This window comes from Lissotriton helveticus, chromosome 1_2 (genome assembly GCF_964261635.1).
Source record: "Lissotriton helveticus chromosome 1_2, aLisHel1.1, whole genome shotgun sequence".
Lineage (NCBI taxonomy): Eukaryota > Metazoa > Chordata > Amphibia > Caudata > Salamandridae > Lissotriton > Lissotriton helveticus.
This window is the reverse complement of record NC_136058.1, coordinates 4,783,190-4,808,647: the sequence shown is the minus strand read 5'-3', so window position 1 is coordinate 4,808,647 and position 25,458 is coordinate 4,783,190. Positions and strand designations below refer to the sequence as shown.

Sequence of the window (25,458 nt, the reverse complement as noted above, 5' to 3'; positions counted from 1 at the left end):
ACTTCACAAAGCAATGGCAGATCTGTTAAAGGGTGCGTTTGTGACTTCTCCAGATAATGCATAATTGTGAATTATGTTCTAAAGTCAACAATCTATTGTGAAGCGGAACACTTCACAAAGCAATGGCGGATATTTGAAAGGGTGCATTTGTGACTCCTCCAGATACTGCAGAATTGTGAATTATATTCCAAGAGCAACACTGTTGTGAAGCAGAAGACTTCACAAACGAACAATGGATTGTAAAAGGGTGCATTTGTAAATTCCGGTTCACATCACATTTGCTAGGTCTTCTGTACTCCCATACAGCCCAATGAAATCATCCTATGTATTACACATCACATCTAAATAATTAAACATTGAAGAGACAATATTAATACGTATTGTTGCAAGTACATCATGTTTATTGTTACATATTGTTTTCCTTTCATGCAAAAATCAGGAATTACATTTGAGATTTGTCAGTAAACGGCACTTTTCTTGCTGTCCAAAAAACATTTCCGCCTTGTTGAAACAGATAAACAGACCAGGCTGAAGTAAATAACATTTGCTACCAACTTTGCATGGAAACATGTCAATGAATATGATTCTTAAAAAAGATGTCTGCTCAGTTCAAAATACAGTAATTTGTTTCCACCATATGGCCCACATGTATTTTTGGTTTTATTCCATTGTGGCAAAAGCAAATGCATGTTAAATATAGATACTATTTTATTAATCTTGAGGATTTCTCCAAGTTGTGTAGATGGCAAAACAACTGAAAAATAGCATAGCCTCCAATAACAATTTATCACACGCCCCCCTTATTTGCGATCCCTTGCAACTTTGACCTTCATATGCTTTGTCTGACCTTCAACCACAAGGGTGTGGCATTGGACTTTATTAAAAGTGAAACAAGAAGGCACCACGTGGACTGCCGGCTCACAGGAAGGAGAGGCTTTTGGTTCTGCTCTGCTTCTGGTAGTTTTCAGACTTTACCTGGCACTCAAGAGGGTAGCACTGTTTCAGAGTGGGCAGCTGATATTGAGATGACTTTGGTGGTACCAATATCATCAAGTCTTCAGTTGCTGATGACTTGATGAGATTGGTACCACCAAAGTCATCTCAATATGCAACATTACCATTGGTTAGATATTCTGATGTCTATAATTTGTCATGCTGTTCTTGTGTGTTGGGTAATACTGGAACGGAGGATCAGAATCTGCATTGAATTAAATGTACTAGTGCGGGCGCAGGTCACTAACCACCATTACAATGACTCAAAGTGGGAGAAGGCATTTCATAGTTGCTAATGCCCTACTTATGAGCCCAACTTTGAAGGACTGAAACTGCAGTCGGAATCTTAGAATTGTCCGGAAAAGTCAAAGGTTCCAATGGCTGCCTCAGTCCCATTGTGAAGAGATCAAGAACAGGAGGGGACGAGGGTGGGTCAAATGCGATGGAGCAGCTGAATGAGTAGGGTAGATCTTTCCAGGGGTTCGAGACACTCATGCGTCTTGTGAACTGAAGAAACTAATTCAATCTAAGAAAGTAGAGCGCACAAATATTATCTTCCCTTTTTTTCAAATTGCCAATTCAGAGGTAGTTGAAGCATTAAGAAGGGAGTAAGAAAAGGTACCAGATGAAGTATCTTATTTCCTCAAAAGTGGCAAGGAGCAGGAATGGTCCATCTTAGAACTACAGCATACCCTTTTTTTTCCGGAGATGCGAGGGCTCTTTTATGACTTATCTGCTACATATTTAGACTAGGAGTCAGTTGGAACAAATGTTTTGGGATAGGGAAAGAGCAGTGGCGTACCTTTCTCAGTAAGATTGAGGGAAATGAACTTCAGAATTTCCAATAATCGCACAGGCATATAATATTATAATACATTACACAGCAAACAGGGAGCACGAGAGCGGCTTAAGGGGCAGTGGAAAGGAAGATGAATGCAGATTGGTAGGAGCACTAAGCGAGGGAAAACACTATGTTGTAAACTAATCAGCATTTTTAAGATTTTCAAAGAAGAGAGGGGGGAGAGTGTGTGTGTGCATTTTAGTCTGTGTGTGCCAAAATTCCTGGTGAAATCCAACAGCAACATCATGATACCCGACTAAAAGCACTTCTACCCAACAATTTACCAGAAGATACATTTAGTAGGGGGGTGTAACACCCCAAACACTCCCCTTGAAACTGCACCCCTGGGAAGAGGAAATGGGAGAAGGGATTGGGAGATGAACTGGGAAACGGATTGAGAATATACACAGAAATGAGAAGCAGAGACAAGAGGGAGCAAGAGGCAATGGGTGGCAGGAAAAAGGACAGAGAGTTGGGAAGCAGGAGGGAGAAGGGGCATGAGGCTGGGCAAAAGAGAAAGGACCCAGAGATGGCAAGAGGGCAGGAGGAGGGAGAAGAGATTAGGGGGCAGAAGTGCGAGTGGAACACAGAGACCACAGGCAGAAGGTTTGAGATGCAGCCAGGAAATGTGACTCGACAAGTGAATGGGAGGAGAAAGAGGATTGGTCAAGGTGTATCAGTAAAATGGATTTGGAAATGAGTGTGGGCAAATAAGGGGAGTTGACAAACTGGTGGTGGGGGCGCGAAATGGCAAGGAAGGGGTTAGATGCCTCAGAGAAGTGGTGCTATGCGCTGGACCCGCCTTTTTCTCCCACACACAAGGCCTGCTTTACATCCCCTACTGACGAAGGAAGATGCTTTTTTGTGGAAATGTTTGTAAGCCTCACTGGGCCAGGGAAGGAGTAGGGAGGGTCTGGCACGCAACTTAAGTCCTGTCACAAAGGGGGCGAAGGGGCAGAATATGCTTTCTGCTAAGAATGTGTTTACATCCCATGAGGAGTTTTGGAGCCTGGGAATGTATTCTAACCCCACTGCATGCACTCTCTGGGGATAGCTTAAGCTTCCCTGCAGCCTTTAAGAACCCGTTGGGTGGAGGAAAGACAGATGGAACTCAGGCAGATTTTTAAGTCCCTGGTCTATCGTATTTTGGCACTGGCTGGAGACCTACATATACTATAATTCAACTCCATAAAATGTTAAAGTCTCTCACTCTTCTAACAGCATGCCTACATGTAGCCCATATACTGCATTATTGTGCTCATAAATCGTAAAAAGGGGACAAATACAGCCAAGTTTAACATCAAATCATAGACTACAATAAAATGACCTCACAGCGCTCAGGGTCTCTTAAAACCTGCAGTGTTGGCGACAACCACTTCAGACCTGATTGCTCTTTAAGTATTAATACTCAATAGTATGACCATGCAAGGCACTCCCACCCCCTAAAGCTGTCTGGAAATGTGCCCTGCCTCCCCAAAAACTGATGTATATTTCTCCAGCTGAATGGTCCCTGGAAGCAGATGAGTTCCTCTCTTGTTCTCTGTAAAAAACATATTATAAGATAGATAAGATATTTTACAAGGCAATAGCATGAACATCATATTCTCAGAAAACATCAAAAGCCATATAATTACATAGAGCCACAAAAATACAAACAAGAAAGGCAGGGCTCTCAGATTGTGGAGAGGTGTGGTGCAGTGGCCAGGGCAGCTGACTTTTGGAGCACCAGGTTCACGGTTTGATCCCCGGCTCCAGTGGCAGCTCAGCTCAGCACCATGTGACTCTGGGCAATAGCTCACTTAATTTCCACGACGGCCCCTAGCGCCTTGAGACCTGTAAGGGTGAGTAGTTCGCGCTTTAAAAATACGGATTTGCTTTTATTTCTTTTTACAGGTTTTCACCGGGTCTATGCGTGTCCTGTCAAAGGTCTTTCAAGGTTTTTTTGGTTGTTTTTGCATTCTTGGATTTAAAGTCCTAATTTCATACTGGGCCCCAAAAAAAGAACGACAAATCCCAGAATTCAAAGTGGATGGACTGGATAAGCTACTCGTGCATGGAATTGTCAAACTTTCCTGCAGAATATCTCAGCCATTGTCAAAACCTTGAGAATGTCTAGGTATAAAACACAATTTGGAATCAGGGCAAGTGGTTGAATGTGACACATGGGAGCATGTAGTGTTTAAGTGACAGGGTGTTGGAAATTCCCACTTCTGCAGGGTCACCCCCAATTTGTTTGCCTTCCTCCACCCTTTTGGTGGATTTGTTTTTGTTGGCTTTAGGACTGAGGGCACTTTACCACTGCTAACCAACACTAAAGTGCATATGCTCTCTTCCTAAACATGATAACATTGGCTTAACAACAATTGGCCTATTTAATGTACTTATAAGTCCCCATTAATGTGCACTACATGTGCCCAGGCCCTGTAAATTAAATGCTACAAGTGGGCCTGCAGGACTGATTGCCCCACCCTATTAAGTACCCTTTAAACATGCCTCAGGCCTGCCACTGCAGGGCCTTTGTGTGCAGTTTACACTGCCATGTAGCCTGGCTTCACCTTGGGGGTGCCCAGGAGTGGACATTTCACAGGAAAGCCAGGATGGGTTCCGCAGCGGTATGAATACAGCGCTACGAGGCCTCCGGGTAGAAGTGCGCTATATAAATAAAATTAATACAAACATCTCGACTTGGCATTTAAAAGCCCTTGCCAAGCTTTAAACTCTCTTTTTATTAAACATAAGCCACCCTTCACGTAGGCCCTAGATATAGCCCATAGGGCTGGGTGCTATGGAAGTAAGAGGCAGAACATATTGTTTTTAGTTTGACATGTCCTGGTAGTGAAAAACTTCCAAATTCGTTTTTTTCTACTTTCTCTCATAGGTTAACATTTGGAATTCCTTATTACATTTTATAAATATAATTTCTGATTGAGAAGGAGTAGAACTATCATGTTTGATACCTATGGACCTTAATGTTACAACTTTAAAAAGGCTGCTTTTAGAAACTTGGCATTTTTCTGCTCTGAAGCTCTGTGTGCCTGCTGCCTGTCTCCAATACAGGTCTGGGGTGATGACAGCTGGGACTTGTGCATTCCCTCTTGACAGCCACACACAATGGGAGTTTAGGTGTGACTTGATGGGCCTTAATGGGCCATTAACTAGGTTAATTGGGAAGAGCTGAGCACTGTCTCACTCACACCTGAATAGGCTGTGACCTGTTCGCACACAAAGGATTGCTTAACCTTCTGTAGTGAGTCTGGATCCAGGGCACGAAGAAAAGACATCTGTGCGCTTCAAAGTCCCTCTTTGAAGTCTCCCTCATTTCAAAGGCACCACTGGGTATAACAACTGAACTTCTGACCATATCACTTCAATACACTTCTGGACATGTGGATACTCTGCCAGGAAGAAGGACTGCTGTGCTGCTCAAGGACTGCCACTTTGTTGGACTGCTGCTCTAGAAGAGCTGCTTTTCTGCTGTGCTGACCTGCTTGCTGCCCTCTCTACTTGGGTGAGAAGGACTGGCCCTACACCACTTGAACCTAGGGTGACTCTCAAGGGCTTGTCTTAAGTTTCAGGGACATCGAAGACTTCCAGCAACTCTGTAGTCCTACCCTGCCAAGTGGTGCCCATCCAGTCCTGGATCCTTGGAAGTGGGTTTAAGGTGCTACAGCTACAAAAATCCATAAACTACTGTTGTTGTGCTGGTTGGACAAAGACTGTGCAACTTGATGACGACACAACACCTACATCCAATGCGGCTCGACGAAGACAAATCTTCTCCGTGCTCCTTGCATCACTCCTTTGACGTCAACGAATTGTCCAACCAGGGTACTATTTCAGCCAGCCAAGGCTGGTCCCTGTTTCGGATCCGCGCCCCATCACGGTCGGCCTGAAGTTTTGAATATTTATTTATTTATTTTATTTATTTATTTAATGCCATTTATAAAGCGCGTGCAATTACCCTTAGGCGTCTCGGCGCTGAAATTGCATTAAAGTCTCACCCTAGACAGAAAAAAAGCAGGAAGTGAATTATTGATTAAAAAGCCATGTCTTCAGTTTTTTTCTAAACTGAAGAAGGGTAGAGCTGGTCCTAATATCAATGGGTAGGGTATTCCAGAGTCTGGGGGCCGAGATTAAAAAACGGCGATCACCCCAGGAAACTGCGCGGCTACGTTGGACCACTAGCTGGTTAGAAGATGTGGATCGAAGCTTTCTCACAGGATTGTACGGAGTCAGTTGTTTTTTAAAGAATCGAGGTCCTAAATCCTGAAGTGATTTAAAAACCGTGCACAGAGATTTGAATTTGACCCTATTGTGAATGGACAGCCAGTGGTATTTTTTAAGCGTGTCCGAAATGGGGGCAAATCTGGGTTTTTTTGCGAGTACACGGGCAGCAGCATTTTGAACGGTCTGTAGTTTTTTGATGACTCTTTTCTGGGCGTTAAGCAACAGACCGTTACAATAGTCTAGTGAAGACAGCACTAGCGAAGAAACTAGTGTTTTTGCTGCTGATTCAGGTAAGTATGGTATGATTTTCCTGACAATACGTAACTTAAAGTGAGCGTTAGCAGCCACTTTATTCGCATGGGCCATAAAATTGAGCTGGTTGTCAAAGGTGACACCTAAGTTTCTCACTTTGACCGAAGGGGAAGGAGGTGTACCCATGGCTGCTGGCCACCAGGTTGCCGACCAGGGAGGGGAGAGCTTACCGAAGATAACCACCTCTGTTTTATCAGATTTGAGCTTCAGGCAATTTCTTGCCATCCACTCACTAATTGCAGTCATCCCATCTTGGAAGCTCTCCGCCATCTTCTGTCCATCGTCTCTTATGGCCAAAACCAACTGTGTATCGTCAGCGTATGAGGTCAGGCCCATCCCGTAGGCTTTGATGACACTAGCAAGGTCCGACACATATATATTAAATAGTGTCGGACTCAGGGATGAGCCTTGTGGGACCCCACACGGCAACGACAGGTCGGCAGATTGAAAGGGGCCCAGGGTAACTGCCTGGGTTCTATTGGCCAGAAAAGAGGCCAGAAGATCTCTGGCAGCAAGCTGAATGCCCATCCTCTCGACACGGTCGACCAAGATCTTGTGGTCGACCGTGTCGAAAGCAGCAGACAAATCCAGGAGGACTAATACCGCAGTACCTCCTTGGTCACGGATGACTCTTATATCGTCGGCTGCTTTAATGAGTGCGGTTTCCGTGCCATGATGTTTGCGGAAACCGAACTGTGTATCGTCCAGCAGGGGATTGTTCTCTATATAGGCTGACAGCTGCTGGTTCATGGCCTTTTCTATAACCTTCGCTAGGAAAGGGAGGCTAGCAATCGGGCGGTAATTTTTTAATTCGCTTTTGTCTAACCCCGGTTTTTTCAGCAGAGGTTTGATTAGTGTGTTCTTCAGCGCATCTGGGTAGGTTCCTGATGCCAGAATGCTGTTACAGAGTGTAGTTATAATGGGGATAACTAGTCAAGCACGACCAGATAGCCTCAGTTGGCGTTTTACGTTTTTAAGCACTACATTTCAAGATATTCTTTACAATTTCATAACTACGGTTCTACTTATTAGATTTTGGTTGTTTTGGATTTGTTTTGTTCATCAAAATAAGCTCCATTTGTCTAACATGGTGTGGATTATTTTTGAATGATGGTTTCACTGTTTTACTGTTTTAAGTGTTGCATAAATACTTTACACAATGTCTCCTAAGTTAGAACTTAGCCTGCTCTGTGCGAAAGCTACCAGAGGGTAAACACAGGTTATTTCATGGTGTGTACCTGACTTACCCTGATTGGGATTATGGTTCCTGCTTGGACAGAGTGCCAACCAGAAACACAATTTGTAACAAGGGGTCAATCTGGGAGCTGATGTATGATAACCCAGCTAACTTCCCATTAAGAAATCCACTTCCAAAGCACTTCCTCCCCAATCACAAAAGGAAGAGATAGAAAAGCATGTGCATTTCGTAGCTGAAGCCGCCTGCCCCAAAACCTTATCACTGAAGACAAATGCCTGTGAATGGCAGTAGAGGCAGGAAATATCAACATATGCAAAACAGTAATGTCAGAACAGCAAGACAGAGATAGGTCTAGTCGAGGCACAATATCAGCACTGTAAGAGTGCGGCATTAACTTTGTATTAACACTGAGGGACTAGTTCTAAAGTGGTGCAAAATTGTGATTCTACAGTCCCTTTGGTGTATTTTGACATTATTGGTGCATCAGGGCCACCAAGGGATAGCAAAAATGAAAGCCCAATAGCATGGTTTGCCAACATGGATGTGATGGTGGAACCGTTTTTTAATGAGGGCAGATCGTGCCAAGCCACTGGGGCAACAAATGCTTGAGTGAAGAAGCTTGCACTACACCATTGGCAGAACTCATAACGTTGTCAATGGGAGATACTTCCTGATAGGAGATACTCCTGGTCTTCTAGTCTGGCCTGTACAAAGCTCCCACTTGCTGAAATCTTTCAATTGGAAGAGAATGATACATCCATTCAAAACCAGAGAAAAGAGCAAACACACATAAGTTTATGGGAAGATGCTTGCAATAGGTCTAACCATTGGCAACCACTCAGGGATGCATTTCAGCCCATTGTTCTTTTACCTGCCATACCACCTCAGATTACACCTAACTATATGCACATCAGTCCAGCCCGAACTGCCAATCCCGGTCCTCTCTGAACCAGAAAACAAGCAACCCAAGACCAATTTCGTCCTGAGTGGGGTGCTTCAGTTGGGTATACCTTGGTTCCAGTGGCACAGTGAACAACGGATCCACATCTGGGTATACCCTTGGCCATTTAGGGCGTAACATCAAACACAAAAGGTGATTTGAGGATGCTTGCAATTTGTCTAACCACTGGCAATCACTCAGAGTAGCAATCCTTCTTTTAGCCACCCTGCTATCTCAAATTAGACCCAGCTATATGGAAATCAATCTTGACCCTGCTACAATAGGAACAGTCCAGCCCAAAGTGCCAAGCCAGGTCCTCTCTGAATCAGAGCACAAGCAACCCAAGGCCAGTTTCACTTTAACTGTGACTCTTCAGTCGTGTGCAGCATGGTTCCAGTGGCACAGTCAGCAAGGGAACCACATCTGGGAATACCCTTGGCCACTTGGGACATTATATCAAGCCCACAAAAGTTGGTGGGAGGATGCTTGCAATAAGTCTAACCACTAGCAATTGCTCTGGGTAGCATATCGACCCATCCTTCTTTTACCCACCATGCCACCTCAGATTACACCCAGCTATATGCAAATCAGTCTTGATCCTGCTTCAATAGAAGAGGTCCAGCCCAAACTGCTAAGCCAGGTCCTCTCTGAACCAGAACACAAGCAACCCAAGACCGTTTTTTTACCTGAAAGGAGAGGCTCTCCAGTCAGGGTAGCTTGGTTCTCATCATTCAGTGAGCAAGGGACCCACGTTTGGGCAGACCCTTGACCACTTTGGGCATTACTTCAAACACACAAGTGAAAACATAGCAGCGTACTGACTCCCCGCAAGCCTGAAGACCAATAAAAGACAACGCTTCCAAGGTGCTGAGTTTCAAGCGTATCTTGAAGCTCTCGGAAAAACACTGCACACTAGGACAGAGATGCTCCTACCAATTAATTTCCAGTTAGCTCTTGAGATTTAAGCTGAAAAGAGATGTAGTATGCCAGTTGGCACCTATGTGGTGCATCACCATGCATCCCTGTACTTCGACACCGGAGGAAAGAAAGGACAGAACGTTCATGCTGAATGTCTGCACACCTCATAGCTGTGAAATGAAGTGCATCTCTGATGGTACACTATGCCTGTTTACGTTTTACCAGTAGGTAGATGCCCAATATTACATAGTTCTCAGCTACCATCACATTCTGTTTCCTTGTATAACATAACGTCTGCTGGTAAATCACATGTTCACCCAGGAGTTTCTTAGTGCTGAATAACAAACTTTACTGAACCTAATGTCTTCCTCTGGAGGAATGAAAGGCAGGGCGGACCCACCAGTATTCAAATCTGTAACTAAGGGGACAAACACAGATCCTTGCAGTAGATGCACTATCCCTGGAGCCATCCTTTCCCGCTGTTATGTTATGTCATATTGATTTGTACAGCACACTAATCACAGAGAGAGTATCCAGGCACTTGATATGCATTAGATATATTTGGAGGATGTGTACTTTGAAGATGTTGCAGTTCTATGACATATACTGTTGAACTGTGGTAATCTAATAAAAGAAAGGTGTGAGACACTGGATATGAAATAACAAAATAGTCTTCAACTCATCATGAATGTTACCCACATCAAGGAAGGTTTCAGAACTTCAGTTTTTCAATGTATTTGCTTCCTGGTGCTCCTTGGGTCTCTGCCAGTAAACCTTCTTAGGTTTCAGTGGTTAGAAAAATGTACTTCTGCTTGAATCAAAGTCTACATTTTATAAGTGTTTCCGTGTCTACGGACAATGCCAGCCCTTCATTGGTATTTCAATGGGAGTAAACCAATACATGCTGATGACCCGACATATGTGTTCAGCTGCTACTAATTGACTGTGATTGGATAGGTCTCCTCAGGTTTCATATAGGCTTTCTACCCAAATGATTTCCCAGTATCCATCCATAAGTTAATTGATGTTGCTGTCCCCCCAAACTGATGATTCTGTTCTGTTCTCTAACCCATGCTCAAACAAAGATATAGTGAGATCAGGGAGCTGTGACCATTTCATAAAAGACCAAAAATATATTATTGACTTTCAGGCAAAGACATGACATCATTTCGGATCCCCTTTATTTAACCTGCGGGTAGTTACATGAGAGGATTTCTCATTTAAATTGTTGCACAGTTTTCATTTCTTCAGGCTGGATCGTTTGTCACTGGAATTTTGTTGAAATTATTTGTGATGTTCAATTATATTCATTACAGTTAATCTTTTGCAATCTCTTTTCACATATTGGTTGACGGATTATCAGGGAAGTCACAAAGATTTCATAGCTTTAGGCACCTGCTCACTTTCATATTGAATTTCAATTTCTCCAAATTGTGGGTAAGAAAGTGGGGGCCCTAGGACAGCTTGGTAGTACAGAGGTGGATCATTAGAACAACCCCCTACATTTCGATTTTATCTTTTCTAAACATAGGCTCTTGAACTAGCCAATGTTGGGCAGTTCTTTACTGGCCCTGAAAAGAACACCATACATGCTGTGGGCTCAGGAACTTTTTTTATGTGAGTGAGGTCCCTTACAGCCTAATGTCACCTAAAGTTAAATATTGTGGGCCTCATTTATGAGAAGTGAAGTAGCGCTGCGTGAAAGCAGCGATGCATCACTTCTCAGTGCGCCCGCCTTGCGTCATGATGGATGCGTCATATTTACTGTATGACGCATCATGTCGCAAGGAGTTACAGATACGTCAGACTCCAAAGACCCACCGCCAAATTAGGATGGCTGGTGGGTCTGGAATTCCGTCCGCCGCTTTTCCGCCGCGGTCGGCTTCCGACCGCGGCGGAAAAGCTATAACATGGCAGGCGGTGTCTATGAGACACCGTCCGCCATATTATGATGTGTGTGTAAATATGCTTTTCCACGGCGGCATTGCCGCCATGGAAAAGCATACGGACCTTCACTTCGGGGGCCCGTTGCGGGCCCCCTGGGTGAAGGGGTGGTGGGGGGTGCACATGGGGGGTACCTATGGTACCCCCCTGCATTTGCATGCACAATGCAGCAGGCACCGTGCGGTGCCTGCCGCTTTGTGCACGCAAATGCTGTGCATGCATTTTTTACATTGCGGCGGGTGCAGCTTGAAGCTGCACCCGCCGCAATGTTAGAGATAGAGGATGTGACCGCCACCCTGGCGGTCACATCCTAATCAGATCGGAGGGAACGCCGCAGCCCATGCGGACGTTCCCTCCTCCTCAGGGGTCGCGGACGGACTCAAGTCCGTCCGCGATCCTAATCGACCCCTTAATGACAATGGCATGGCATGTTGGTTAATTGACACTGTAGTGCGCTGGCATGTGGGATGTGTTTCTACAAAAACAATATGCCTGATAAATTCTCCCAAACTGAACTTCAGCTACTGGAGCCTCAGGTTTACGTGATTAAGTAATTTTGAGGCAGCGTCAAATCCCATGGGTGTTGTGTGGGAAAACCCATCACAATGCCCATAGAGCGGTTTCCTGGTGCAGAGTAAGGTGACACAAGGATTTGTGCTGCGTTGCCTTACTTATGATGAATGAGGCCACTCAAAGCATGCAAGGTGGCCTTGCGTGGCTTCGTAAATCTTTATGAGAGCCCTGCGTCACTCATGTACCACATTACTTGGTGCAAAAGTGACACAGGGATCGCATAAATTACCCCCTGATTGCCACCACGCACACAGACATAACACATGGACACATATATGTACTTAGATCAGCACAACCTGGACAGCATTTAACTGAGTTGTCCTTGCACTGCCTGCCATCTGAGGAAAATAGAGCCCAGCCTGGTCAAAAGACCTTATTGCCCCCATTTGTGGACACAGCCACCTTGATTTACTGCAGTCGGTATGGACCTTTAAGTAGTTCTGGCAGGTGTGCACCCTGTATATTGAACTCACAATCAGTGGGACAGAATATCAATGAAAAAATATATTTTTTTAAATATCGATAGGTAAGTAAGTCTAGATTTACAGGTAAGTCAGTCTAGATTTTCTTTACCTACCTCCATATAGATATACACGTACGTGGTACATATATATTCAAGGTACGTAGATTCGTCCCTCCATATTCTCCTACCACGAATGTTGTTGGTGTCAATATTCAGTAGTACAACCATTCCGGCACCTCTTGAGCTATTGCAGCAATGAATGTTTTGGAACTTTTTGAAAGTGAAGCCGAAAAAACTAAATGTTGTCAATTACAAATCCGTCCAAGCGGTGGACGGATTTGTAAATGAAACCTGCCCCCTCCAGTTGGCTGAGCTAGAATTCTAGGCATAGTCATCGACTCTGCTCTTTCTATCACACATCAGCTGGCATCCACCAATAAAGCCTGTTTGTAACATCTACAAGTTTTGCAGAACATTTTATTTTTGTAACTTTCCTAAGAAGTTGTGCAGCCGCATCTCTACTTTAGTAATCCCCTTTAATTGGGCCCATCGAAAAAACAAATAAGTCTGCATTAATATATACAGAAGATGGCTGCTTGGAGTCTGCCGGACATGTCCCCTGTTTTCAGTCACCTTCAATGGTTCCTAATGTCTAAATAGGTCTGCACCCTCGTCAGTGGAAGTTACACTTCCAAAAACACTCTTAATCAAATATCTAAATTTGTCATACAAGGACACGCACTCAAGTCAAGCGTGCACACACACACACACACACACACTAAACAAGGTCCTGACAAAATATGGCAAGAGATGAATGAGAAATAATTCTGTGATGCAGAAATCACTCACAAAGCAATAGTGTATTACGGTATACTAAGAAACTTTAATACAAGCATATGTGTATTGTTCACAGAATTATTATGTATAAGTAATATAAGTTAACTTACCGGTTTACCTGGACTGATTTTTGCATGAAAGTTTGGACGTTAGTCTGCACTTCTCTTCCCCCTGTAAATCACTAAAACAAAACATTTATTTAGCATTGACGGGTATTTAGTCCAAAACTTATAAGATGTTTTAGAGAAGAAGAATTAAGAACTGTGGAGATCTGAACGTTCACAAAGTACTTCCAATAATTACTTTTAGCAGTGTCAGATCTGGGCAAAAATGACTTTTAGCAGTCCTGGGTCAGATCTGGGGAAAATTACTTTTAGCAATCCTCTGTTAGATCCATTAAACAATGACTTTTAACAGCCCTGTGTTAGATCCAGGAAACAATGACTTTTAGCAGCTCAGTGTCAGTAAACAATGGCTTATAGCAGTACTGACAGATCCGGAATGCAGTGACATTAAGCAGTCCTGTGTCATATGCGGGAAACCATGACTTTTAGCTGTCTTGTGTCAAAACAATGGCTTATAGCAAGCACTCCTATATCACATCCGGGAAACAATGACATTTAGCGGTCCTGTGTCAGATCCAGGAAACAATTATTTTCAGCAGCTCTGTGTGAGTAAACAATGACTTTTCGCTGTCCTGTGTCCCTAAACAATGTCTTTTAGAAGTCCTGTGTCTGGAAACAATGACGTTAAGCCGTCCTGTGTCCCTAAACAATGACTTTTCGCGGTCCTGTGTCATAATCAGGAAACAATGACTTTTAGCACTCCTGTTTCATAATCAGGAAACAATTACTTTTAGCAGTCTTGTGTCAGTAAACAATGGCTTATATCAAGCAGCCTTTGCCAGATCCGGAAAACAGTGACATTTAGCCGTCCTGTATCAGATCCAGGAAACAATGATTTTTAGCAGTGTGTCCCCGTAAACAATGACTTTTAGCAGTCTTGTGTCCCTGCAATGACTTTTAGCAGTCCTGTATTAGATCCAGGAAGCAATGATTTTAGCAGCCCTGTGTTAGACCCAGGAAAAGATCTATGAGGAAGTCCAGGCCAGGACTCAAGCCCAGTAGACTCAAGCCCAGTGTTCAATTTTTCGGAATAAGTATGCTGACCATAACCGTGTTATCAGGTTTTGTTTGTTGCAATCATTTTTCGGATAGTTTATTGTTATGCTGTGTTGATTGATTGGTGGGAAACCGAGGGGCACAATATAATTTACTGTGTCATCTTAAGGTGGACAGACACAAGCTGGTCACCCTTTAATAGATTCCACTACATTTTAAATAGTGCTGATCAATATGTACGAGGACAACGTTTGTGTTTATTTTGCATCCCTTACACAAATAGTTAAAATGTACATTCATTTTAGCTTTCTGATCAGGACAAAAAAATCTAGAAAAAAGTACATTTCGTAATCAGGTTCTATATTGTTTTTTTGTCAATGGGTGATATAGGTTGTCCGTCAACATTTTGGGGGTTCATTCGCGTTTGTTAGTCCTGTGAGCTCCTATCAGTGTTTTTTGCAGCTACTACACAACTAACGGCCATTAAAGAGACCAGCACCTTTCATCATTGAAAATAAATGTGAATCGTATAAACATCTCATTGTATCATTTGATACCAGATGTCAGATCAACAAATGATAGGAATGTTAAGGGTATTTGCGAACAAATAAGTATGTTAACAGTGCTTAATGGCTGCGAACAGGGGGGGCTCATCCTCTAAGGCGGAGGACCGTCGCCCCACTGCTTTTCTACAGTGACACAAAGGGAAAATAAAATGATAATGACTCGCGTTATCATTTTATTTTCTCCTAATTCTGGCCGCTTTGCGCTGGGGGCGGGGGCAGTGGAGGAGTGGTAGCACCCTACTAAAGTGCCCAAATCAGTCTTGCGCACTTTGCATGTTGTCCATGCTTGCTTCATTACAGCCTCCATGGAGAACATGCCTAGGCCCCCAGTCAGAGTCTGAGCGCCAAAACACGGCGATCCGACCAATCACAATGCTGCTAAGGCAGCGTTGTGATTGGCTGACTGGTCGCATGGGTATGCTTCCAGTAAGGCGGAGTGAGGGAGGACTACGGAGGCGAGGAAGCGTCGAGAAGGTCAATTTTTGTTTTATTTTTTTCTTCCTGCCTTTTTTAGTTTGACTTTTGTCTCACAGACAGTGTGATCTCGACATACATGGGATATCACCCTGGACTTCTTGTTCATAGTACCAGCTGTGTGAGGGTTTGTGGCTTGTGATTCTCATCTTAAACGTTCTCCTTTGTAATATGGCCCAGCAGCAACTCCTGTATCCAAACGCACCCACATTTTAAAGAATTTTAGGACTTTTACCACACTCTGCGTCTTCTATGCACTCGAAGGGTTACTACTCAGTACATGCGAAGGTATCATATTCTATAAAAGTACAGCCCTATGGTTTGGAATCAATAACAAGAAAAAACAGAAAACTAGACCAAAGTTCCTCTATTGCTTTTATATGTAAAATGAACATTATATTTATCTTACCCATGCCAACAGAACTGCCAGAGCATGTGACTAAAAGGCAAGAATAGAAAGAAAAATTATGAATATTTTGCACTGTTAAAAAATTAGTAGTAAACCTGTATTTGTCAATAAAACATTGTGCATATCAGTGGGTCTGTCAATTAGCATGAAAAATGCATAACATGTGCAACTCTGGAACTCTGGTGTGGGAGGTGTGTGCAATAGGAGAGGCATATGGAACAAAATATCCAACTTATGTTAATCTATGACAAGCTATAGGCATGAGGCATAATGGTCATTGTCAGTGCTGGTGAGTGTGGCTACTTGAGTAACATAGAAAGATGTGTTTCTTGTGGACTACATGTGAGGCAAGCAGAAGCCTACACAGTCGGAAGTGAACAGGTACTGTGTTGAGACACTTATTATAAGGATAAAGGAGTACATTTGTACAGTAGTCGACTGGGTTCTCTGTTAGTGAGGTCTGGCTGGCTTGGAGGGTACCAGCAAATTGTAAGCAACATATTGTCTGACAGAAGTATTGTGTCCTAAATATTATTTGCAAAAATATAACTTCTGCACCCAATAGGGACACATTCTTGAAAACAATGTTAGGACACCACATTTCTGTCAGGTAATATTTTTACTAGCAATATTCTGAGTAACAACTGTAAAGCAGGGACATGGTTTGAGAACGATGAAAAGAATAGGAAATCGGCTGACTTTGAAACACGGGTGAAGAATGTTACATCGCTTTGCTGTGAACTGAGTCCCAGCCAGACTAGTCTCAGGATGGGGCAGTGAGGCTAAAGCGGAAGAGATTAAAATATGGTCCTCATGGAATAGTGGAGGATCTTCTCTTCCATTAATAAGTAGCAGTCTTGAAGGCAGACATATAAGCAATTACTAAGGTTTTGCCTCCTGGTGTTGACTGGGGTTTAAGGATAGTGAAGTGTGAGATGAGGACGGACTTCTGGGGTGTTGAGTAGATGGAAATTAGCGGCTATGCCTGTTGTGTCGATGAAGGTGGATCTCACTGCCAAAGTAGAACCTCATGTCTTTGCCTGAGGAGATTGTGTTTGTGGAGGCGAGTTGGTATGGGAACTGTGTTGTTTTATGAGCAATCAGTGAATAAAGTTATATGGTTTCCGATTTGACAGAGTTCAGTATAAGGTATGCAGTTGCATTTAGTGACAATTAGCAGTGAAACATTTGGTCGTTTGTTGCTGGAGATATGTAAGTAGGGCAGTGATGTAACACAAAATGATAGGGCATCTCCCTGGGAGAATGTGAAGAGGGGCACCTGAGTCTCCCATATCTGACAGATATTCATTGGCCTTTGGCTGAATGGGGGCCCCTGAAACTTTGGGGCACCCTGAAGGGTAGAGGGCCCCCCATGTGCCGCAGGAGCTGCTGGACCCTACATTATGCTGCTGAATGAAGGATTGACAACAGAAGACAATATGAGTGCCTTCAGGAAATAGGTTGGAGAAACAGGCAAAGTAGGATTAGGTGTAAGGGAGCACTGCAGGGACAAACGATAAGGGTTCAAAACAGAACCATGAGTGAAGTCAACTGGCGGAGTGATTGGTCCAGAGCCAGGGAGGTTGTATTACATTTCAATAGGAGTAGGTCTCTCTGTAGGAAGTGAAACAGGAAAGTAACATGATGTGAAACCAAGACTATACATGGTTTCGTTTTGAGATTTTTGAACAACCATATGAAAGGTTACACATCAGTCAAGAGGGTTCAGTAGACACAGGTCTAGGTGTGGTGAGAAAGTTCAGGACTTGGGAACCACCTGTCTCGAGAGGTTTAAGAAATTAGTAGTAGCAAAGTGGACAACATGTTAAATAAAAGCATCTCAAGCATTTTGAAAAAGATAAAAGGAGGAAGAAGATGGTCATAGTTCATGAGGAAATAGTTTTTGTTTGCTCAGGGGTAATAATGAAAACAATCATGAGACCGATAATGAGGACTGCCTATGTTCAGGACAACTAGATAAAACTCTGAGTAGTGAGTGGAGCGAGGTGGCACAGCGCAAGTAATATACAAAGGAAGAAAAATGAACATGTTGATAAATTATTAAGTAATAATCATACGTTACTAAGATGATTACACAGGATATCATAATATAAAATAAAAGTAATATAACAAAATGGTGGTTGTGGAAGTCAGTGCATCACACGTTCTTTCAGGCATATTATTCCATAAATGTTTTGTTACCTGAATATATCTTTTTGGGACAGAACGTAAGCTTCAAACCATCATCATCTATTGGTGCGACTACCACGGTGTACACATCGCCGCAGGGTATATTTGTAACATCACAGTAACTGGAATCGAGGCTGGGGGAGCATGTGAAATTGCCTTTCGATCCATAAAGGTCTGCACTATACTGGCCTTGCTCGGCTGAGGCCCGCCAGTTCACTCGTATTCCATTACTGGACAGTCTGTAGAGCCTCACACCCAACGGGCAGCAGGCACCTTGAAAATAGAAGAATAACAAGACAATCAGGTGAAGAAATGGGAACCGTGTATAGGTTATGGAGCATTCAGAATGTACCAAAGGCAAGCTGGCCCTGAAGATTTCTGTTCCCTGTCCCAGAATTATAACTCAACCTCATATATAATCCCCTAATAGTCTTAATATGCTCTACTGAACCTCTAGGTGAAAAGATTATATTTAGTCATAGATGGGAAAGAAGTAATAAAATCCCCCATAAATTATTGCAGCTATCGATCAAAATGTAATATTTGATGGAAACCCTGTACTGTTTCTGATGAAATGCTGGTACCAGTTTTACCCTATTTCTGGTTTCTCCTCACATGTAGTGTCCTCTAAATATTTTCCTCTCCTATATTAGATTTCGCTAAATTATGTAATTTGCCTTGCTTCCCTTTGTGCCTCCAACAGCCCCTTGCTTCATTAATCTCTTGATGAATTGTTCCTGTTTCCTCTATGCTGAAAGCTTTCCAGATCTCCACTTATTTTTCTTCTGATGAAAGTTAATGACACCATTTCTGTCTGAAATGTTGTTTGTTTCCTTTCCTCATGACTGTGTTCTTCCTATGGCTATTTGCTTCTCACTTTCTACTGTCACACGCAATTAGTGTTAAAGTGTTACTCCTTTTTTCTTCTCAATCCACATGTTCTGTCTCGCAAACACTTTCCAATTTTCGCATCATATAATTTTTAAAATTTTCCACTTCTTGACTTTCCATGCTGTGAAATAGTGTTATCGTTCTTATTTCCTCTCTTTTGGGGTACTGATTTCCCATTCTTCTTGCTCTCCCTTAGTCCCACTGCTTAACTCCTTTAACCAACTTCTTGTTCACGTAGTTCTCCTCACCCATACCTCTCCTTCAATTTCTTCTCTCTGATTGCTCCCAATCTAGCATTCCGCTTCTCGTTTCCTTTCTGTGTATCATGTTTAAGTGTAACATTGGACTCATCCCCACAGCCCTTTAACTTTCTTCGCTTAACAAAAGTGGATGTAATTTACGTTTTACGTCCCAAATTAGACTTCACTCAGTGGCCCTACAGGCTTTCAATCTCATTGTGATTATTTTTTTGCCTGCTAGCCCATGAGCCTTAAAATGACCTCATCCTGCTAACCCTCCACTGCTTTCATTCCTTTGGTCTCCCTCTAAAGGTGTACCTCTTAACCTTCTTCCCAAATCTACAATCTCGTTCATGATTATTTTGTTTATATTTTAATCTACACCATTTTAATTTCATTCTTGAATGTTTTAGTGATTGCACTTTATAAACACAAATAATGAGAATGGAATATTCTCACTAAAGGGAACATATTTTACTTTGTGGCGTTGTGACACAGAAAAAGTCATATTAGTTTTTTTGTATGAGACAATTCAGTAGTTTCCCAAATCTTTTTGGATGAATTATTATTTTTACAGAAGTCACAGAAATATCAAAGTGCATGTCTGCATCTATATATTCTCCCACCATATTCAAAGTGAGCAAATAAGTCAGTTAGTGTAAAATGGCAGAACTGCCTAGAAAATCTGTGTGACTTACCACTGACGTACCATCATTTTACAACAACAGAACATCTTGACAGCCTGCTTCCATGCAATGGCCTTGTAGTAGAGTACAAGTGTACACAAAGAGTACGGCTGTGCAACACTGTTTAGCACATGATTCGCTGTTGTCTAGAAATTGTAACATATTTCTCAAATGCTTAATTGTCTAACGTTGTGCAAATAATTGACTACACAATATGTGGCAGATAAAGACAAATAAACGTATTATCACTTTAAATGAAAAATTCAAAAGAACATTTTTTAACATGAAGCCTTTCTTAAAGGAACAGAAGATAGTACAGAACATGTGGACATTGCTTTCCTTTTCTTACTGGAGGAGTAGCCTTGGTACGTGCACACGGACTTGAGTCCTGTTTCGCTGATGGCTTCCAACGACACGGAGTAGTTGCTGCTACACGTGATACAGCCCAGAAGGCAGTGGTTCTGGAGGGTGGTGCACTTAGCCTGTCCTTTTGACGATTCCAGCATTGTCGTGTAGGTCTGTGCACCCAATGCAGTTGACCAGCTGACATTGGTCATGGCCTGAGTAACTTGAACTGCTTGCAGATTAGTAGGGCAGCATGGAGCTTTAGGGGAGAAAAAGAAATTAAATCACTGTTAGCATTATCCACCCAGCAAAGCATCTGGGCCTGTGGTTGCTCTCGAGTAGACAGCTGAATACACATGTTTTTACAATGAGAATATTGAACCGACACACAAAGATTATTGACATTTGAATTAAGATGGTACTTAGTGCTTCACAAGATCATAGTCACACAATAGAATGTCTACATAGCATAGCTCAATGCCACACAAAATGTTCTTTGTCCAGAGCATCTCATAAATAGATAGCCTTGTAATTGATAGTATAGTGTCTGATGGCTTCTTAGAGGAGAAAGGGTTAAAAGAAGAAGAGTTACAATTATTATATGGTTAGTGGCAGGTCCAAGAGGCTACAATATATGAATGAATCGTTGCTGAGATTCGGTAGCATTTGCCAGAGAAACAGTAAATCTCGATCAACAGAGAAATGATCGAATCACTAGTACAAGGCCACTTTCAGAGAATTTATTCATTCATTCGTCATTAGTTTTAGCAGATGATATGACTTGCTGTCATCCATCGAGCAATATTATCTGCTGACCAGGTCTATACATATAGTTGTAATACCAAAATGCTTAATAGAAAACAGACCCAATTTCTGTAATCTTTCACCTGTTTTAAGGAGCCTTAGGAGTTCACCCTGCATATTTGTTCTACCTTTCAAGGTATGTCTGCTGCCAATAATGTACACATTGATTGTGTTGAAAATAGATCAAAGGCTGAGTAGTCATGGGATTTTGTGGTAGTGAAGGTTAGAGCAGGGGTTGTCTACAAGAGTTTGAGAGGTGTCCAATATGTAAGTGGACTTCTGACGAGGAACAAAGTGTTAGAAAACTTTCAAGGCTGTCCAAGCCTCACTAGGGGTAATGACCAGGTGATATGCATTGACTCTCTTGGAGGTCAGAGAAAGAAAAATCATGGATCATCAAAAGGGACATGTGTATTTTCATGGCTGAGGGGAAGTGTGAAGCTTTATGGAAATGAACACTAGGGCTTATTATTGTCAACTGCATTGTTTAAGGCAGTTCAAATTACAAAGTACTGTACACATTACTGCGCAGTGGAGTGAAAACCTCAGAATTACACAGTGGAATTTTGAGATTGGTGAATACTAACAAATAGACTGCAGCAATCACCAATTTACTGGGACAGATTCATCCGTTTTTTTACGCCCCAAAGTCCCACTTAGATGCACTAAAAAATCCATAGAACTTGTTTCACGCCTCCTCATTCAGAAGAACTGAAGATGTTTATGTCTGCAGAAGGAGATTCGAACAACAGAATATCCACCAGTATGGTACATTTTTTGCAGTAGTGAATTTAGGTGTATGAGATAGACACATTTACCCCACCAAATCTGAAGGAAATAAACTGAAAACTATGTCTGATCAGAGACTCAATCAAGGTCTCTTGACTATGGCACATCATTTATTTCTAAACTCCTGTCTACTGTCAAAATATATCTTGTAAAACGTTTATTGTCTCAGCATACTACTGACATGCAGCTAAAACTTAATAGCCTTTGCTTGAGCATTTTGTTTAACCATCTGATACAAATCTCTGAGAATCACTTCCTAAGCTCTTGATTCAGGAATGATATTGTTGACCCAAAATGTATTGTCCTATGGAATTCTATTCCGTCTTCCTGGAATACACTTTGCAAGATTGCATTTGTCTATATTGTGTTGCAACTGTTTGCTTCATGGATTGACAATGCCCACACACCTGTTTCTAAAGGAACAGCATAGCTGGGTAAACTCAGTCCTGATGGGGAACTCGCCACAACATGGACCACAAACATGCATCCACATGGGAGACCGGCCAGTGTGCAGGAGATCCCAGAGCTGGTGCAGTTCCACGTTCCTTCATCCCCTCTTGCAGTCACAAGATACGTGGCAGCATCATTGCTGGACTCCCAGTAGACGTCAAAGGAGGACGTATCAGTTGTTGTAATGTTTAATATTTCAGGACTGCAAGGGGCTATAAGAGATAACAAATTTCATTACTTAAAACACATTTTTGTGAATAATATGATCCAATAAAATCAAGCTGTGCTATTGCATGAAAAGAGATGTGAAACTGTGCATTGAAATTCTGTTTTTAAAACCTTTTTAAGAAAGAACATTTTTGTTAGTTACAGTATGTATTTACATTAAGAACAAACTATTACAATGAAATAATAAAGTTTTGACACAATTCTACAATCATAACAGTCACCATCACTAGTTTCACAACAGTTTGACCCATAAGGATATTTGTTCTTTTTAAATAAGCATTTACTGATGGAATTAAGTAAAAGCTTAGGAGGGTTATGAGAAACAAAGCAAAGAGAGGAGAGGCAAAGCGTATGCAAGATTTAAAAAATAAACCCCCTGCAATCAAAATGCCATATTACGAGTAACCATAGATTTAAACATCAGCAAACATTTTAGCATGACTTTCCCGTTTTTGTAAGATACCTTCTCCAAGCCAGCCAATGAAACAAAATCCTTAATCCATGTTTCAGTAGAGGGTTTCCTATTTGACATTCAACACTTAAAGACTTTTAGCAAAAGTTAACACATCTAAAATCCACAAGACTAGCTTTTCTCTGAATCCAATTGAATTACTAGTGCAGCAAGAGTTGTCCTACCACCAGCTTTGTCTTTCGATCACCTCATTGATAAAATGAAGTCATTTTGAATATGTCCAAAACATATGGATAAGCCACTTTTGCTAGAACACCATCTTAAATTAGATATCACCAAGTATCACCCGGTTTCCATTATAATTTAAGATGATCATCTGGCTCATCTGTCCTTTAACAAAAAACATGTTTCAGGGGGAGCAGGTAGCTGTATACTGCAGGAATAATTTTACATCAGCTCCCCACTTATTTCTTTTCATCTCCTGACTGAATAAGATGTGTCAGAGAAAATCATCAAAGTAAGGTAATACTTATTTTTCCATTGATTATTTATTGAACTCCTTCAGGTGTGATACCTGGTCCTCCAACCCATTGATCACCATACCTTAAGAAGCCTTTACAGAACCCAAGTGCTCCATAACTGCATATTCACTCGGGCATCTGAAAATCACCCAATGCCCTGTTGATGGTGTTTGAGTTAGGTAAAAAAAAGTTCAACTTCTAACTGAAATAATTTAGGCACATATAAAAAGACCCTTATGTGGGTGGGCACACAATATTTTCTTTAATTTCAACCCATTTTATTTGTGCAAATATATATTCCAAAGTATAAAAGAACCCCCTCTCCTGAAGTAAAGTTTCTGCAGGCCGTCTGGCATGATGATATGCCTGCGATGGTCATACACTTCAGAACACCACTGGGGATCACTGGAAATTTCTTGGACTATACTTGTTACTGCAGTGCATGTGCACTATTGATGCATGCATGCACATTTGAGCCAGGTATTAAAGTGCAAGGTGCACAGTAACACAGAATACTAACAGGACCAATTTTTACATACCAGTAAATGCTTGTGTCTTAGAGAAAGGGCCTTTGTAGACCTGTTGACTTGGAATCACTGAGAGATTCTCTGTGTGTTTTTTTTAAAGTTTAAACTACATGGATACCATACAGTATCAGGGAACAAACTTATGAAGAAACACTGTATAACGATTGTACCTGTTGTTGCGTATCTCGATGGACACGAGGTGTTACTGCCCCGGATGTCACTAAAAGAGTACACTGTGACGTTGTACGTGGTGTCGCACTCTAATGCTGAGAGTGCGCACACTGTTGACGTGTCATTACAGAGGATGATGTTGGTTCCATGCACTGCTTTGGTTTCGTACATTTCAGCGCCTCGGACAGGAGACCAGACAATCTCGAGAGTGTCACCGGATACATACGCTGGACTCACGTCTCCAGGGCAACAAGGTGCTGAAAAGTTAAACACACAAAGTCCAAGTTAGATCCAATCGCTAAAATGTTTTCAAACAAATCTATATATAGATTACAAAATATAGCGAGCGGTACCTCACTGACACATTCTGACGCCTGTATGGGCACACTGTTATAGGGCATATTTCTTATATTTAAAAAACAGAGAGCCCTCTGTCCCATAAGATCTTTAAAAAGATCAATTGTTTTGGAGTACTGAAGTATAGAGTCGATTCATAATAGATGTATAAATAAGAATAGCACTAATATGGCTTTACATATTTGCGCACAATCAAGATAAAGCACACGTTGTTGATTTGCAAATAGGATGTGTTATTTTGATGGAAAGCTGCATGTCATTTGCACAGTCACTGGCTTTATAAATATTTATTTATTTATCAAGTTTTGTATAGCACAAACTTGACTCAAAGGTTTCAGAGCGCTTCACAGCGTTTGCATAGCAGCATTTACAAGGGGATCACATTTTGAATAAATATAAATACATGCTGAAAGCATATAGCTGAAGTATGCGGAAGACATCAGTATATGTTGACGGAGCAGGTCACATGCCTGGCTCCTACATGTTCAATGGACATCATTTTGAGCATTGAAGGAGGCCTGTTTTGGGACAGGAGGCATGCAGCCTTTAAATGCCCATGCAGAGGACATCAGGTCCTGCCTACAGGCAGTTTTTAGTTGCATGTTGTCGAAGACCTATTTTTTACACTACCAATGCTTACAGTGAGATTGGATGTCTGATAGAATGCTGATTAAAAAATTATCGTGTGGACAGAATATTGCGTGAAAACTATTGAGGACCAAAAATATTGTGAAGGTAAGTGCAGATAAGCAAGTATAGATTTACCATTCTTAACTCCACATCTAGGTACCTTGAAGATATATATATCTTCAAGGTACCTAGATGTGGAGTTAAGTGTGGTAAAAATGTCCTTTCTCGTAGAAACTTACCTTCACAATTCTTTTGTCCTTGATATTCTTGACACAATATTTTCTCCTTGATATTTTGTCCAAACACCCTGATATATAGGTCAACTCATTGCTTACTATTTGCTTACATCTTATTTTATGGCTTTCCTTCCTCTTCTTATGTTTCTCCTCTGGAGCATAGCTT

At 41.9% G+C, this 25,458-nt stretch overlaps 1 protein-coding gene across 2 annotated transcripts in view; it reads right to left on the bottom strand.

The window, feature by feature from the left end:
- Positions 1-380: 380 nt before the first annotated feature.
- FNDC7 (fibronectin type III domain containing 7) overlaps positions 381-25,458 on the bottom strand; it is a 50,588-nt gene continuing 25,510 nt past the window's right edge. For both annotated transcript variants that reach the window (XM_078668333.1, XM_078668326.1), the window contains 7 exons: positions 24,069-24,326; positions 22,168-22,422; positions 20,172-20,426; positions 18,019-18,279; positions 15,817-15,846; positions 13,357-13,427; positions 381-3,374 (listed from right to left, as the gene is read on the bottom strand). In XM_078668333.1, coding sequence (XP_078524459.1) covers positions 13,396-13,427; positions 15,817-15,846; positions 18,019-18,279; positions 20,172-20,426; positions 22,168-22,422; positions 24,069-24,326 — 1,091 coding nt within the window. In that variant the 3' untranslated portion in view covers positions 381-3,374; positions 13,357-13,395. The remainder of the gene's footprint in view (positions 3,375-13,356; positions 13,428-15,816; positions 15,847-18,018; positions 18,280-20,171; positions 20,427-22,167; positions 22,423-24,068; positions 24,327-25,458) is intronic.